The sequence below is a fragment of the Lagenorhynchus albirostris genome, chromosome 10, assembly GCF_949774975.1.
Source record: "Lagenorhynchus albirostris chromosome 10, mLagAlb1.1, whole genome shotgun sequence".
Taxonomy (NCBI): Eukaryota; Metazoa; Chordata; class Mammalia; order Artiodactyla; family Delphinidae; genus Lagenorhynchus; species Lagenorhynchus albirostris.
Window position 1 is genome coordinate 61030109 of NC_083104.1, and position 18207 is coordinate 61048315.

The window sequence follows — 18207 nt, forward strand, 5'->3', positions numbered from 1 at the left end:
CACTAGAAGTAAAATTGAATCTGTAATAAAAAAAAAGAAACTTCCAGTAGACAAAAGCCTAGGACTGGATGACTTCCCTAGGAAATTTTAGCAAACATATACAGAAGAATTTATACCTATCCTTCTCAAACTATTCCAGAAATTTGAAGAGGAGGTAACACTCCCAAATTCATTCTATGAGGCCACCATTACCCTGATGCTAAAATCAGACAGTCACTACAAAAAAAAAAAAATTTACAGGCTAATATCTTTGATGAATGTAGATGCATATATCCTCAACAAAATATTAGTAAACTGTTTTCAATAATACATAAAAATGATCATACACTATGATCAAGTTGGATGTATTCCAGGGTCACAGGAAGCTTCAACATATACATATCAATCAATATGATACACCATCTTAACAAAAGGAAAGACAAAAATCATATGATCATCTCAATAGATGCAGAAAAAGCATTTGACAAAATTCAACATCCATTCATAGTAAAAAACCCTCTCATCAACATGAATATAGAGGGAATATATCTCAACATAATAAAGGACATTTATGACAAACCCACAGCCAAAATAATACTAACAGTGAAAAGCTGAAAGCCTTCCTGCTAAAATCAGGAACAAGACAAGGATACCCACTCACACCACTTCTATTCAACATAGTATTGGAAGTCCTAGCCATAGCAATCAGAAAAAAAAAAAAAAAAAAGAAAAGAAAAGAAATAAGAAGCATCTAAATTGGAAGGGAAGAAGTAAAACTGTCACTATTTCCAGATGACATGATACTATATAGAGAAAACCCACAAGTCTCCACCAAAAAGCTATTAGAACTAATAAATAAATTCAGCAAAGTTGCAGGATTCAGGATTGATGCATAAAAAGTCTGTTGCTTTTCTGTGTACTAATAATGAACTAGTAGAAAGAGGAACCAAGCAAAAATCCCATTTAAAGTTATACCAAACAAAATAAAATGCCTAGGACTAAACTTATCCAAGGAGGTGAAAGAATTATACTCCAAAAGCTATAAAACATTGATGAAAGAAATTGAAGATGACACAAAGAAATGGAAAGATATTCCATGTTCTTGGATTGGAAGTGTGAATATTGTTAAAATATCTATACTACCCAAAGCAATCTGCAAATTTAATGCAATCGCTATCAAAATACCCATGAGAATTTTCACAGAAGCAGAACAAATAATCCTAAAATTTATATGGAACCACAAAGTTCCTTGAATTGCCAAGATTACCTTGAGAAAAAAGAACAAAGCTGGAGGTATCACACTCCCTGACTTCAGACTACACTACAAAGTTACAGTAATCAAAACTGCATGGCACTGCCACAAAAACAGACATACCGATAAATGGAACAGAACTGAGAGCCCATAAATAAACCCACACTCCTATGGTCAAAGGAATCAAGAATTTACAATGGAGAAAAGAGAGTCTCTTCAATAAATAGTGCTGGGATAACTAGACAGCTACATGTAAAAGAATATAATTAGACCACTCTCTAACACCATATACAAAATTAACTCAGAATGAATTAAAGACCTAAATGTAAGACCTGAAACCACAAAACTTCTAGAAGAGAGCGTAGGCAGAACTCTCTTTGACATAAATCATAGCAATATTTTTTGGATCTGTCTTCTAGGGCAAAAAAAAAAAAGTAAAAATAAACAAATGGGAACTAATTAAACTTAAAAGCTATTGCACAGCGCAGGAAACCCTCAACAAAATGAAAAGGCAACCTATTGAGTGAGAGAAAATATTTACAAATGATATGATGTACAAGGGATAAATATCTCAAATATATAAACAGCTCATACAACTCAATATAAAAAAAAACCCAATTAAAAAATGGACAGAATATCTGAATAGACATTTCTCCAAAGAAGACATACAGATGGACAGCAGGCACATGAAAAATGCTCAACATCACTGTTAGACTAATGCAGATCAAAATCACAATGAGATATCACCTCATATCTGTCAGAACGGCTATCATCAAAAAGAACACAAATAACAAATGTTGGAGAATATGTGGAGCAAAAGGAACACTTGTACACTGTTGGTGGGAATGTAAACTGATGCAGCCACTTTGGAAAACAGTATGGAGGCTTCTCAAAAAACTAAAAATAAAATTACCATGTGACCCAGTAGTTCCACTCCTGGGTATATATCTGAATAAGTTAAAACACTAATTCAAAAAGATATATGCACCCTGGTGTTCATAGCAGCACTATTTACAATAGCTAAGATATAGAAGCAACCCAAGTGTCCATCAACAGATGAATGGATAAAGAAGATGTGGTGTATATACACAATGGAATATTACTCAGTCATAAAAAAGAATGAAATTCTGCCATTTGCAACAATGTAGATGGACCTAGAGTGTATTATGCTTAGGGAAATAAGGCAGAGGAAGACAAACACTATATGTTATCACTTTTATGTGGAATCTAAAAAAATAAAATAAAAGAATATATAACAAAACAGAAACAGACTCACAGACATAGAGAACAAACTAGTGGTTACCAGTGGGAAGAAGGAAGAGAGGAGGGGCAAGTTATGGGTAAGGGATTAATAGATGCAAAATACTCTGTGTAAAGTAGACAAGCAACAAGGATATATTGTACAGCACAGGAAATATAGCTGTTATTTTGTATAACTTTATAAAATTTGTATAACTTTAAAGAGAGTATAAACTATAAAAATATTGAATCACTATGCTGTACACTTGAAATTAATATAATATTGTAAATCAACTATATTTCAAAAAAATAAGTACATAGATGAGAGGGAAAAAGACATGAATATATAATTCTCAAAACCAAAAAGATGTAAAATGGCTCTTAAATGTATGAAGATGTTCAACTTCACTCATAATAAGACAAATACAAATTGAAACCATGCTAAGATACAATAACCCACCCATTAGGTTGGCAAAAGTTCAAAAGCTTGATAGTACAGTCTGCTTGGCAAGGCTGTGAGTAAACAGGCATTTTCATACATTGCTGGAAGCAAAGCAAAATAGCAACCCTTACAGGGATATGTGACAATAATTGTGCCAGGCAGAATTGAAAGTGGCCACCACCTCCTGGTGCTCCAGCCTTTTCATAAACCCCTACCTTTGAGTGTGCCCAGGACCTATGACTTGCTTCTAATCAACAGATGTCACTCCTGTAATGATGTTACATTATGAAAAGCTCCACTTAGAGCCTGCTTGCTCTGGGGAATTTCCTTGCTGGCTTGATGAAGTAAGTAGCCATTGGTGGCAATGAAACAAATTCTGCCAACAAAGTGAGTGAATGTGGACGAAGATACTTCTGCAGTCAAGCCTCTAGATAAGAACACAGCCCAGCAGACCTCCCAATCAGCACCTTATAAGACCCTACACAGGGGCTTCCCTGGTGGCGCAGTGGTTGAGAGCCTGCCTGCTGATGCAGGGGACACGGATTCGTGCCCCGGTCCGGGAAGATCCCACATGCCGCGGAGCGGCTGGGCCCGTGAGCCATGGCCGCTGAGCCTGCACGTCCAGAGCCTGTGCTCCGCAATGGGAGAGGCCACAACAGTGAAAGGCCCGCGTACAGCAAAAAAAAAAAAAAAAGACCCTACACAGAGAACTCAGTAAAGCCATGCCCAGACTTCTGGCCCCAGAAATTATGAAATAATCAATATGTGTTGTTTCAAGCAGTTAAAAAATAATTCACTCTGCCTAAATTATAATGCCAAACCATAGTGGTACAAATTAAAAAATAACATTATTTGAAAATAGTGTATCCTGAAACAAATCGTACGAGTAAAGAACCGTTAAAACTCCCATTCTTTGGTGGCAGCAGACTAGCTAACTTTTCTGGATCTCTCCTTCTGTTTCTAGAGCTGTGCAAGGCACTTTCACAAAGGCTCTTATTTTAATGGTCACACACCTTCCACCAGATTTTGAGGATTGCAATGGCCACAGACTAAATTAGTCCCCATTCTTTTATTTTTTTCTGGGTGAGTACCAAAGACCACCACATGAAAGGAAATACACAAGCAATGCAAGTTTCACATCTCTGTTTTGGGTTAAATTTACTTTTTAAAAATAACTGGTTTCTTGTGGAATAAATCATCTTTGACATTAGCTGCAGAGACTGGATTGAGGAATAATGTTAGCATGACACTTTCTCAATTATCTTATATCAAGAAGGAATTAATAATAGAATGGCAAAATGATAAATTAGAGGTAAGGACATGCTATATGCCTTTTTCTCCACCAGCCAAACATATTGGTTTATACCAGGATCTCCAGGTCATAAAAGCAATCAAGTGATCAGATTAAGTTCTGGTTACAGTATTGCATTTCATATACTAGTTGTGTATCACACTGGATAATTGTATGGAAAATGACTAAGCAGAAATCATCCTTTCATATCCCAATGAAACATTATTAAAAGAATGAAGAAAGAAAAAAAAAGAATGAAGAGAACATTCCTACGTAAAGATTACTGGCCATCATCTTGTTGTAATTACACTGCATAATCTTCCAACAGCATATGCGATAGCCCTACCTGCAAATGTTTTTCCCATTTCCTTTATCTTCTCAAAATCGAGTATTTAAGAATAAATCATCCATTCCTCCTTCCTTGATGTGCTCCAATGGTTGTAAAGCAGGGAACATATAGTCTTACATATATTCGTATATTGTGTTCAGCACTATTCTAAATATTCTGGGTGATTAAACAAAAAACAAACAAAAATACCTCATATAGGATGTGTTTCTTGCCTTTAAAGAATGTGCAAGCCAGGAAAACAGTTCCTACATAGAGACACCTACTGAACAATGATCTAAACTACAGATTTGCTTAAGTACGACAGTCACATATGACAGTACCTGGAGGTGAGAGAAGTTAAGCGACCTAATGACTTACAACTCTGCCATCGTTCTCAAATCATCAGAATTAGCTGTTCACATAAATTTCTGGGCCATGCCATGCAGAGTTTCTGACTCAGTAGGTCTGCAGCAAGGCCTGAAAGTTTGCATTTTGAAGTTCCCAAGTGAGGCGAAGCTGATCTGGCTGGGTTGGGGACCATCCTTGAGAACCACTGACACGGGTGATTCCACCTGATGTTATCAAATTGGTCCCGCTGTTACCAAATCAATACTCATAAAATGTTGGTAGAGAGGAAAGTTGCCTTTAATCAGAATGCCAGCAATCTGGGGAGATGATGGACTCAGTGTCTTCCCAAAAACCACCTCCGAAGATTCTGCTCAGCCATAAAAGCTTTTAAAGGGAAACAGGAAGTAATCTCAGTTAATCATTGGGCTAGGGGGTCAGAGTGGTTGCCATCCTCCACTGTATGCCAGCTTGAGTGCAGACTTGTCAACTCCTCATGATCTTTCTTTAGATCCTATCTCGTTCACACAGTTTGCAAGATTACTGAATGGGAAGCTAGGGAAAAGTTCTGGTTATCTGGTAATTACTTATTCTTCATTTCTACTTCTTTGATCTATGCAAAGAACCAACAAGTTAGGCAAAGTATTATGTGATCAAAAGATTTGAAAGGTGTGCTAGGGCCAGAGATGAGTAGAGCACAGGGGTGCCTGGTGTAAGGTTAGTGTCAAGACAAAGGGGTGCCCCCTGCAGAAAGCTCTTTCCTGCAAAGAGTTTTTTCCTGCCCGAAGCTGCTTATACTGACTACTGCTGTGAGTGTCGAGTTCAGGATTGTTATTGTATAATTTCCCTCTGGCATTAGGACCTGCCATAGCCCTTTTCTCTAATCGTTTAGGCTTTTTAACTTGTGGCTTTTGTGAATCTAACATCCATCTCTGTTTCTCTGATATTTTCATAAGATTTTCTGTAGAACCGTTGGGTAAGCAGGACCTCCCTGCGCTCTAGTTTGGTTAATTTACAGGAAAACATTATCCTTTTCCCCTTCTATCCTCAACTGTCATCTAGTGTTTGTAAATAAAATTGGAACAGATGAAATATTTGGCTTTAGCTGGTATTTCCCTGTGCTAATGAATTGCAAGGATTCGTAAAAGTGGGGGAAGCGGTGTTTATATAATGTGATAAGGCTGGATATTTTTTCCTAAGGGCTGATTGTGTTAGCCAAGTATTATTGGTTCTTCCCTCTGTGGTTCATTTTGTACAATTTGGGGAGTTCATTAGAATATGAAACTATGGAAAATGGTGTTGGCATATGCTTCAGCATATGTATTCTGAGATCTTTTCCCCCTTAAACTTATTTTGACTCAGGTATTTGAGTTATTTACAAGAAAAATATTTTCGTTTTTGTTTTACTTTCTCTCTTGCTCTCATGTAGGATGAAATGTTCTCTCTGGTACAATGCCAAGTGTGGCACAATTGTTTGCAGAGAACTTTGCTTGTTAAGATGTAATACTTTGCTGAGCAGACACACAGTATCAAGGCTCTTGATGACTGATAGGTTTCAAAAAGTCTAAATGTTTGAGGGTGTGTGTGTGGTGTGTGTCTGTGTCTATTTCAAGGGACTCTCCCCAACCACTCTTTATTTTCGTCCAGGCATTTTAATAGCTGTATTGATCTGTGAATATTATACATTTTAGGATTAAATTCAACTAATACTTATTGTTTTAGTAGGCATAGTGTCAGATACGTTTTTACATGCTAGCAATTGTTTCATTTGGGAAAAACTTATAGCGTTCCAGAAAGTGGGTGTAAAATAAGGTGCGTAAATAATTCGAGCAGAGTAATTTAAAGATATATAACTGAAAACTATTATAATTTGAACAGCTACTTAAAATACACGTTTTAGATGTTTATTTTAAATAGATACTGGATTAAAGTGCTAAATAATTTCAAGTAATAACCTATAAATAGCTGCATTCTTAATGAAAGTTTTCTTTTGATTTTAAAATGCAACTCTTGAGAGGCAAGGTCACATTATGTCCGACAGGTGAAAAATTTTAAAGTAAAAATAAAAATAGATATGAAAAAGACTGATATAAATGTGATATAAGTCACATTTACTTTGAAGAGAAGAATAATCCTATTCTCATAAGAAGCATACAAGTACCCCAGTTATTTTATAACAACTCAATTATCTGCTGTCATGTATAGATTTGATATTTATATAGTCACCTTATGAATTTCAGAATGAGTTATCTGATGTCAGGAAAAGTTGATATCAATAATCCAGACACAAGGACCTACTGTATAGCACAGGGAACTATATTCAATATCTTGTAATAAACTATAATGGAAAAGAACCTGAAAAAAATATACATAAAACTGAATATATATGTATAACTGAATCACTTTTGCTGTACACCTGAAACTAACACAACATTGTAAATCAACTAAACTTCAATTTTTTAAAAGGAAAGGAAATGAAAAAAAATAATGCAGAAGTAATTTTTGTTTTTGTCTATATTTAACATGATTTAGTATGTAATGTCACATATTATTATTTTAGTGAGCATATGTGCAAACGGAATTCTCTATTTCTTTTTATCATTAAAAGGGAGAAGCAGGACCTCCAGGTGCTCCAGGGCAGGATGGATCACGGGGTGAGCCTGTGAGTACCTTCTCGATTCAGTTCTAAAGGATGACATCCTTCTCCTGTCATAAAATTCTTCGACTATTTAAGTTCTCCTCCCAGATGCCCTATGCTTGTTCAGTGACTTCCAGACTAGGTTTGTAGAAGCTCTTTGTGGAATACTGTAAAATATTAAAATATTCAATCCTCTTTTACAAACTGGGAAGAGTTTTGCTAGCAGGAAGTTTATGTGATGAGTCTAAATTACAAAGTTCTAAAAAAAGACAAGCACGGTGCTGAGACAAGGAATTATGGCAGTGAGATAGTGGAGGTTATTTAGATACAATCTCTCCTCCTAAACCAGCAGATAGAAAACTGAGAGTTACTGAGTGAGACTTTATCCCCTCTCCCGCCCCACCCCATCAGCTCAGAGAAGGCAAGAAAAGATCCCTTATTCCTTTTTCTCTGACTCCTCTGTCTTTCCTGCTGAATGGTGGAGAGGAAGCCAGGTTTGCTGTGCCAGGAGATGTACTCTGTTAGGAAAGTAATCAGTAGATTATGTGTCTAAAGTTTGCCCATGTTATCTGTATATAATTCTTCTGGGCTGTACTCTCTTCCAACTAAGAACATATAGCATTATGTTATTCTGTTATTTTGACAATTAATGAAAACTTGGTTGTTAGTAATATATCTCATGAAGATTGATCTTTACCATTTATGAAAAAGCTTTGAAAACAGGAAAAAAAAGAAAGTTTATATATTTGGTGATGCAAAGATATGAAGACTCTTGGGTTGGGTGTGGATGCTGGTTTTAAGTATTTGTAATGAATGTTTTGGCCCCACTAAAAAGGATATGTTTACTTTATATGTTCTATAATGTGGCAGCCAAGAAAATTAGTGGTGCTTAAGTTGGAAGGACGGACACTCTTAGAAAAAATGCTTTAAAGCTAATTAAACACAGCTTATAGTAGCCAGATGGTGATTCATTCCTGCATGCAGATTGGTAAATATGAACACTAACTCTTAGAATTCAAATTGAGGACAAAGGATGTATTTCATTGGGAAATGATTACATTGCTTTAAAGCACAATTACATGTACATGCCTGTGCTTTGAAATTTAAAGGCTGCTATTGGTCAATCCTAAGAGTAATTTAGTCCTTAGGGTAATTTACATTCTAAGTGACAAATGATACCCAGTTGACTTCAATCCAGGTGATAAACTCAGTTCTAACACTTGCTGGATTTATTAGAATTTATTTCAACTGTGTATCACTGTGTTTAAGGATTATAATCTTTTAGTCATTCATTCAATAAGCATTTACTGTCTGCTTTGTGCCAGACATTATATTAATTGAGGAGAAAATGAAGATGAATTTTTCAGGGTCCTGCCCTCAGGAGTCAGATGTGCCAATAGATGCAAATATTGTATAATTGTTATAGAGGGAGGTGCGGGAGGCTTGCAAAGTTGTAGGAGATGTATATGATGCTAAATGAGTTTTGGTACATCATTGAAAAGGATGCATTCTTCTTGTTTAATAACCATTTATTGAGATATGATTCACATACTACTGTATAAAATTTACCTATTTAAAAAGTATAAGGATACATTCTTAAACAAGATGTTCTCTTAGCCAAATTGTGGAGTATAAATAGGAGTTGTCTTCTTGTTTGCCCCCTAAGGCAGAAACCTGTAACATGTTCCAAAATACAGAAATGAAAGAAATCGTGATACTTTGGGAAAACTGAAATTACGTCAAATTGCTTAGGATAGATGGAGGGGGTGGGATAGAAATACTAGATGAGGTTACAGGGTTAGGGAGAGGCCAAATCAAGAAAGGCCTTGTATGTCTGTGCTATTTGGACTTAAATCTGAGAGTAATTGGAGGCATTCAAAGGGTCTAAGTAGGGAAGCGAGGTGTTCAGATTTAGAAAGTTTTAGAGAGGTCACTTGACAGCAGAAAAGAGAATGGGTAAAGGGGGGCAGATGTGGAGGGCAGAGCCCAGCAGCAGGCCAGCTGAGCCCTGCCACCTCCACCTCCAGCTAAGGCAAGAATATTCAGAGTTGGGAAAGGGAGAGTGGGACTGATCTGAAATGAACTAAAAAAGCATCAGCAGAGCTCAGGGATCGATTGGATGTGGGTAACATGAAAAAAGATGACTCTCAAAGTCTTGCTGTGTGGATGGAGGCACAGGAAGACCAAGGAATAAACAAGAAATAGAGCAAAAGGAATTAATTTCGTCTGGGGAGGTGATCCTATGATATTTTCACGTGAGACAATAGCAAAGGCATTCAAATACGAGGCCTATACTTTGCATCCTTAGAGTAGACATGGAAACATGGGGACTAATATAGTTCCGATGAGAAATGGTCAGATTCAAGACAGTTTTAGAAGAATTTCTGTGAATACTAGGTGTAGTAGGTTGAAAAGTGTTCCCCCCACCAGGATATCAGATCCCAATGACTAAAACTGATAAATGTTATCATATTTGAACAAAGAATATTTGCAGATGTGATTAAATTAAGGGTCTTGGGGAGATTATCCTGGCTTGTCTGAAGGGAGGCTGATCTAATCAGTTGAAAGTCCTTAAGAGCAGAACTGAGGTTTCTCAGAGGAGGCAGTGAAATTGGAGTGATGTGGCTGCAAGTCAAGGAATGCTGCCAGAAGGCAGAAAAGGCAAGGGATGGATTCTCCCCTAGAGCCTCTGGGGGAGTACAGATTTCCATCCTCCAGAGCTGTGAGAGAATAACATTCTGTTGCTTTAAGCTACCAAGTTTCTGGAAACTTTTTACAGCAGCCATGGTAGACGAGTACACTGGGCTTCTCATCTAGTCTAATCTTTAACAATCATTTATGTAATGAATCTATGTAAAAAGCCTCTGAGTCCTACTGATACATATCAAACTCTTTGTAGCACATGTGTTGATCAAAAATATTTGGACTTAAAGCAAGTAGATAAGCAGGTTTAAATGACAATTTGGTTAAATGTGAGACTCCTCAATCACTAATATTTTCTGATTCATCAGTTTGTTAAACTGTCATGTTTTGCAAAGCTTTTTTTGTCCACTTCGTATTTTTCTACATCTTTGCATTATTCTATTTAGTAACTTTTAGCCCATATGTCTTCTCTGTACTATTATTCATCATATTGCAAAATTGGAACAACTTAAATGTCTGATACTTAATGTATTAGGTATGTAAACTGTCATGTAAAAATATAATACTCTATGAATATGTATGCATAAGGAAGGATCTACATGGCAAACGTGGTTTAATCATGTTTTGGTTACTTTGCTTATTTCCAGCCATGTTGCTTTTTGATGTCTGTTATGTTCCATTTTTTGCTTGTCTGTGTTTTATTTTCTCCTGTGAGCATGCTATTGCTTTTGTAATACATTACTTAAAAATTAAGGCATGGCTTTTGAGTGTTGGGCAGTGTTTCTTTGTTTTTCAAACATATTAAGCTTGTCAGACTGCATTTCCATTTTTGTGCCAAGGAATGGAGAACCATCAGATTGCTTCAAGGAATGCTCAGTTGTTGGAAATGTGTCTTCCTAACTTGCAAAATCATTCTGATTTTACCTTGTGCAGTTAGGTGGATGGGGAGACAGGGCAATACAGGAGCAGCAGCACACCAAATTTACTCATAGTTGTAAAACAATAACTGCACACATTCATTTTTGATCAAATCCGCTTATCAACCAAATTATCACATTGAACAGCTACTTGGCTTGGGCCAGTGGTTGTTGACCAAGTTACCTGAACTGTCATCATTTCCCCTGATGTTCATCATAGCTGTTCTATGCTGGTCCAAGCCCGATGACGTCCTGTGTTTAGTGTAGCATTTCTTCTCAGGCGTCTGATCCATCAGATCCCTAGTTTTCTTTTTTTATTTTCCTTTTTTTTTTTTTTTTTGGTGGTACGTGGGCCTCTCACTGTTGTGGCCTATCCCGTTGTGGAGCACAGGCTCCGGACGCGCAGGCTCAGCGGCCCTCGCTCACGGGCCCAGCCGCTCCGCGGCATGTGGAATCTTCCCGGACCGGGGCACGAACCCGTGTCCCCTGCATCCGCAGGCAGACTCTCAACCACTGCGCCACCAGGGAAGCCCAATCCCTAGTTTTCTGATCACCAGCCCGCCCACTGTGCACAGGGCATGATGACTCATGGTGAAGACTTGTAGGCAGGACTTGGGTTCTACTCTTGGAGCTGAGATCCCTGGAGCCCCATGAAGAGAGAAAGGATGCCACATTTCCTGGACCTATAGAGGTGAGCACATCTTTCTTAGTTAAGGATGCCTTAAGTCATTTTATTTTGGACACTTTTGCTGTATCATTTTTCCAGGGATGCAGATGTGGGGATCACTGTACTGTATTTGAGGACATTGGCTCATAGAGGCTTTTGTTTCCTTCTCCTCATGCCTTTCAAAGTCTTTAGAAAGGCATGCCTTTCTAAACCATAGCTTACACTTGTCTTTATGGTGTGTGTCAACTACTGAGGCAGTTTAAGTCGTCATTTAGTTAAGAGACAAGTAGATCTTTTGTTTAATCACCTTTTCTATGGTGCAATTATGTGATATGCCATGTTATGCATAGAGGTCAAAGGCATAAAATCCTTGGGGGAAGTCAATGTTGACTTGCTGTGGTGGTTTCCCACGTGGAATAATCCACTTTGTTACACTAGCTTTGTGGAGGTGTCTTTATTTACCCACTTCACTGTATTTTTTTATTTCGATTGAGGAGAAAGTTAGGAGGAAGAAGCCCCACTAGTTGTGATGCTGTTCCTATTTGATTTGCAATTGTATGGCAAGCTTTTTAAAGTCGGTACATGTTTGTAAGATTTTTTTTCCCACTCCTCTTTCAGGAACCAGGAGGGGCACATCCTCCGTATGTGTTGAGTGAAAGAACCTTAACCTGATATCTGCCATTAGGAATTTCATATGGCACTTAGTGTGAAGGCAGCCCACATTTAACAACTAAGAAAATTTGGAAAATTCAATTGTATTTATTATTGTAATAATGCTAGTTCCAGGGTTATGTTTTAAAACCTGATTGAGAATAACTCTTAGAATGCATTTTGAATTAAACAGTGTAAATATCCAGTTTATTTACAGGAGTGACTACATTTGTAAGCAATATCTACAACTTTTTGGTCTCCCAAAGCATGGCATTTGGCATTGTCATGACTGCAAAAATATTATATGTTTTTCTTTAACCTTACTAAGTAACTGTTGGCCCATTATCTGTACAAATTAATCAAGTCCCACTAGGTTTACTTATGGATTTGTTTCTTTTCTACCATGAATGATTTTATTGATATAGTAAAAGCAGACCACCATCAAATGACTTTAAAAAGCAACATCATGGATTTTAAATTTAGAAGCTCAGTGCCTATGGTACTGATCATTGTTTTACTGTTGTTCTGAAGAAATCTTTTTAACTGTGATCATTGTAAAACCATTAATAAGCATTAAAGGAATACTTATATGAATCTTCTTTATTCATTTCTTTGTAATTTGAAAGAGGCTTTATTGAACCTTGAAATGACAAGAGGAATTAATTCAATCGAACGTATAAAATGATGCATGATTAATTCTCAGAACAGGTGACATATCCTCTGAGTCAATAGAATGTTATTGCTGCTTCCAGGGGCTCTGTGTTCCCGTTGGCATGGGGATTGATGATGCCCATCTCTGTTTTGAAGAGAGTGGGTGAGAGGAAAATTGGTACAAGATATTGAGTCTAGATTTCAAGCTTTTAGGACTTCAACTTTAAAATTATGTTCTGTAGTCATATGGGGGCCAGGGGTGGTTTTGCACACTTTCATTAAAAACCTTTGGTATAAGGTCCTTATATGATATTCTTGAATCAGTCCAAATACGTTCTCCATTTTCAAAACATGAAAATACAGAATTAACAAAACAGTGTTGTTCAAGACAAGTCATATTTTATTTTAATACTCGGTTCATGATCCATATAGATGGCTATGTTAGCAGATGAAATTAGAAAGTTTTGCACTCAATCTACTTTCATGAGTGTGGAAATTATGTTTTTTTATATGATTTGATTAATGTACCCTTTGGTAACTAGATTGTTTCATTCTAAAGATCTCTTTCTTGGTTTTTATGTTTAAAAAATATTTTCAAAATGCTTCAGTGTGTACCACACTGAACACTACACAAATGTTTGATGCCTTTGAAAGTTGACAGCAGAAAATCACTGATGTTCTAGGTGTGTTTAAGTGATGTAAAAACACAGATGGGGAATTTCTGGGAAAGAGCACTTGAAAATTTTTGCTTATATCAAAATACATTTTTATTTCTGAGAATCAGGGAGGCATCTAATAATTAGGTAACTGATTGCCAATAGTTCTAGATACTTAGATATCTATAAAATGACTTTTGTAACTTTGAATACTGAACTGAAGTGTTCCATTTTTTGAAGTAGAAATAGTTAAGTCATAGGTGTGTTACTCGTTTCTTTAAAAGATTACAGCTTTGAAATGCTTTTGGCAAAGATACACACTTTGGGGGTTGTAGAAAAAAAACAAACATGGTATGTTTTAACAAAAGATTATATTAATCACGAGTAGACTAGTATTTATGAATACATTCCAGAAGTCCTGTAGTACTCTAATGGTTCACAATGAATTTAATCCAATGGAAATTATCAACACGAGATAGAATATAAATTTCTTTTAGTAAGCAATTAGAACATAGGCACTAGACTTTTTCAATGAAAATATTTCTTGCAAATGAAATATAAAGAGTAATTTGATGAACTAAAATTAAACCAGGGGAAAGGAGTTGAATGATGATTTATTTGTTCTAAGAACTACGAATAATTTCTTTGTTCTGATAGAATTTTCTTCCTTTCTGCTGTCTACATAAAAAGAAGGCACTTACTTGGTGGATTTAGGTGAAATGTGAAGAACTTCTGAACAATGTATCTCAAAAAGGGATTGAAACCGCCAGTAGAGAGCTTTAAAATTGTTGCAGATTCTTACTGAGACGTGTAGTCAGGTGCTAATATTTGCTGAACAATCACAGAATGTACAACATTGTACCAGGTAGTTTTGGATGGGACATTTATTCTCCAGTTAGAGAAGTAGAAAATTCACTCAAGAAACATACTGTACAGAGGTGTATATCAAAATCCTACAGTGGATTAAGACTCTTAAAAGCCATTAAAGACAAGTGAAGTTAAGGGCTTCCCTGGTGGCACAGTGGTTGGGAGTCCGTCTGCCGATGCAGGGGACACGGGTTCGTGCCCCGGTCCGGGAAGATCCCACATGCCGCAGAGCGGCTGGGCCCGTGAGCCATGGCCGCTGAGGCTGCGCATCCGGAGCCTGTACTCCGCAACGGAAGAGACCACAACAGTGAGAGGCCTGCATACCGCAAAAAAAAAAAAAAAAAAAAAAAAAGACAAGTGAAGTGAATCATGAAAGGCAGACTATTAAGATTTTTGATGAAGGTTTAAAGACTGGCAGGAAAATGAACTGTAGTAGTTTTTAACCAGAGGCATACGTAAATTATAAGAAAATTCAATTGGTAGAAAATTATAAATCAAACAAGAAAACACCTTGATAACTATCCTAGCTTAACCCTCAACACAAATAATTTTCAAGAGAGTCTTAAAAAAAATAGAGAGCACTGTGATTCAGAGAACTTTAGCCAGAATCACCAGAGGTGGCTATTAAAATTCAGTTTCCTGGGCCCATCCCCATCCTAATGATTCAGAATCAGGGATTGAATCACAGGAAACTGCATTGTTTTTTTTTGGTTTTTTTTTTTAACATCTTTATTGCAGTATAATTGCTTTACAATGGTGTGTTAGTTTCTGCTTTAAAACAAAGTGAATCAGTTATACATATACATATGTTCCCATACCTCTTCCCTCTTGCATCTCCCTCCCTCCCACCCTCCATATCCCACCCCCCTAGGTGGTCACAAAGCACTGAGCTGATCTCCCTGTGCTATGCGGCTGCTTCCCACTTGCTATCTACTTTACGTTTGGTAGTGTATATATGTCCATGCCACTCTCTCACTTTGTCACAGCTTACCCTTCCCCCTCCCCATATCCTCAAGTCCATTCTCTAGTAGGTCTGTGTCTTCATTCCCATCTTGCCCCTAGGTTCTTCATGACCTTTTTTTCCCCTTAGATTCCATATATAACATATATATATATGTTAGCATACGGTATTTGTTTTTCTCTTTCTGACTTCACTCTTTATGACAGATTATAGGTCCATCCACCTCACTACAAATAACTCAATTTCGTTTCTTTTTATGGCTGAGTAATATTCTACTGTATATATATGCCACATCTTCTTTATCCATTCATCTGTTGATGGACACTTAGGTGGCTTCCATGTCCTGGATATTGTAAATAGAGATGCAATGAACATTTTGGTACATGACTCTTTTTGAATTCTGGTTTTCTCAGGGTATATGCCCAGTAGTGGGATTGCTAGGTCATATGGTAGCTCTATTTTTAGTTTTTTAAGGAACCTCCATACTGTTCTCCATCATGGCTGTATCAATTTACATTCCCACCAACAGTGCAAGAGGGTTCCCTTTTCTCCACACCCTGTACAGCATTTATTGTTTGTAGACTTTTTGATGATGGCCATACTGACCGGTGTGAGATGATATCTCATTGTAGTTTTGATTTGTATTTCTCTAATGATTAATGATGTTGAGCATTCTTTCATGCGTTTGTTGGCAACCTGTATATCTTCTTTGAAGAAATGTCTATTTAGGTTTTCTGCCCATTTTTGGATTGGGTTGTTTGTTTTTTTGATACTGATCTGCATGAGCTGCTTGTAAATTTTGGAGATTAATCCTTTGTCAGTTGCTTCATTTGCAAATACTTTCTCCCATTCTGAGGGTTGTCTTTTCGTCTTGTTTATGGTTTCCTTTGCTGTGCAAAAGCTTTGACGTTTCATTAGGTCCCATTTATTTTTGTTTTTATTTCCATTTCTCTAGGAGGTGGGTCAAAAAGGATCTTGCTGTGATTTATGTCATAGAGTGTTCTGCTTATGCTTTCCTCTAAGAGTTTGATAGTGTCTGGCCTTACATTTAGGTCTTTAATCCATTTTGAGTTTATTTTTGTGTATGGTGTTAGGGAGTGTTCTAATTTCATTGTTTTACATGTAGCTATATAGTTTTCCCACCACCACTTATTGAAGAGGCTGTCTTTTCTCCACTGTATATTCTTGCCTCCTTTATCAAAGATAAGGTGACCATATGTGCATGGGTTTATCTCTGGGCTTTCTATCCTGTTCCATTGATCTGTATTTCTGTTTTTGTGCTAGTACCATACTGTTTTGATTACTGTAGCTTTGTAGTATAGTCTGAAGTCAGGGAGCCAGATTCCTCCAGCTCCGTTTTTCTTTCTCAAGATTGCTTTGGCTTTTCAGGGTCTTTTGTGTTTCCATACAAATTGTGAAATTTTTTGTTTTAGTTCTGTGAAAAATGCCAGAGGTAGTTTGATAGGGATTGCATTGAATCTGTAAATTGCTTTGGGTACTATACTCATTTTCACAATGTTGATTCTTCCAATCCAAGAACATGGTATATCTCTCCATCTATTTGTATCATCCTTAATTTCTTTCATCAGTGTCTTATAATTTTCTGCATACAGGTCTTTTGTCTCCTTGGGTAGGTCTATTCCTAGATATTTTATTCTTTTTGTTGCAATGGTAAATGGGAGTGTTTCCTTCATTTCACTTTCAGATTTTTCATCATTAGTATATAGGAATGCTAAAGATTTCTGTGCATTAATTTTGTATCCTGCTACTTTACCAAATTCATTGATTAGCTCTAGTAGTTTTCTGGTAGCATCTTTAGGATTCTCTATGTATAGCATCATGTCATCTGCAAACAGTGACAGACTTACCTCTTCTTTTCCTATTTGGATTCCTTTTATTTCTTTTTCTTCTCTGATTGCTGTGAATGAAACTTCCAAAACTATGTTGAATAATAGTGGTGAGAGTAGGCAACCTTGTCTTGTTCCTGATCTTAGTGTAAATGGTTTCAGTTTTTCATCATTGAGGATGATGTTGGCTGTGGGTATATCGTATATGGCCTTTATTATGTTGAAGAAAGTTCCCTCTACGCTTACTTTCTGGAGGGTTTTTATCATAAATGGGTGTTGAATTTTGTTGAATGCTTCCTCTGCATCTATTGAGATGATCATATGGATTTTCTCCTTCAATTTGTTAATATGGGGTACCAGATTGATTGATTTACGTATATTGAATAATCCTTGCATTCCTGGGATAAACCCCACTTGATCACAGTGTATGATCCTTTTAATATGCTGTTAGATTCTGTTTGCTAGTATTTTGTTGAGGATTTTTGCATGTATGTTCATCAGCGATATTGGCCTGTAGTTCTCTTTCTTTGTGACATCTTTGGCTTTAGTATCAGGGTGATGGTGGCCTCATCGAATGAGTTTGGGAGTGTTCCTTCCTCTGCTATATTTTGGAAGAGTTTCAGAAGGATAGGTGTTAGCTCTTCTCTAAATGTTTGATAGGATTCACCTGTGAAGCCATCTTGTCCTGGGCTTTTGTTTGTTGGAAGATTTTTAATCACAGTTTCAATTTCAGTGCTTCTGATTGGACTGTTCATATTTTCTATTTCTTCCTGATTCAGTCTCGGCAGGTTGTGCATTTCTAAGAATGTGTCCATTTCTTCCAGGTTGTCCAT

General features: G+C 36.8%; 1 protein-coding gene across 2 annotated transcripts in view; it reads left to right on the forward strand.

The window, feature by feature from the left end:
- The window catches only part of COL21A1 (collagen type XXI alpha 1 chain), a 186243-nt gene that overhangs the window by 130272 nt on the left and 37764 nt on the right, over positions 1 to 18207 (forward strand). Inside the window, exon 17 of one of the 2 annotated variants that reach the window (XM_060164109.1) lies at positions 7485 to 7538. The exons of the other annotated variant lie outside the window; for it this stretch is intronic. Within the exon in view, the coding sequence (XP_060020092.1) occupies positions 7485 to 7538 (54 nt within the window). The remainder of the gene's footprint in view (positions 1 to 7484; positions 7539 to 18207) is intronic. 2 annotated transcript variants of the gene reach the window in all.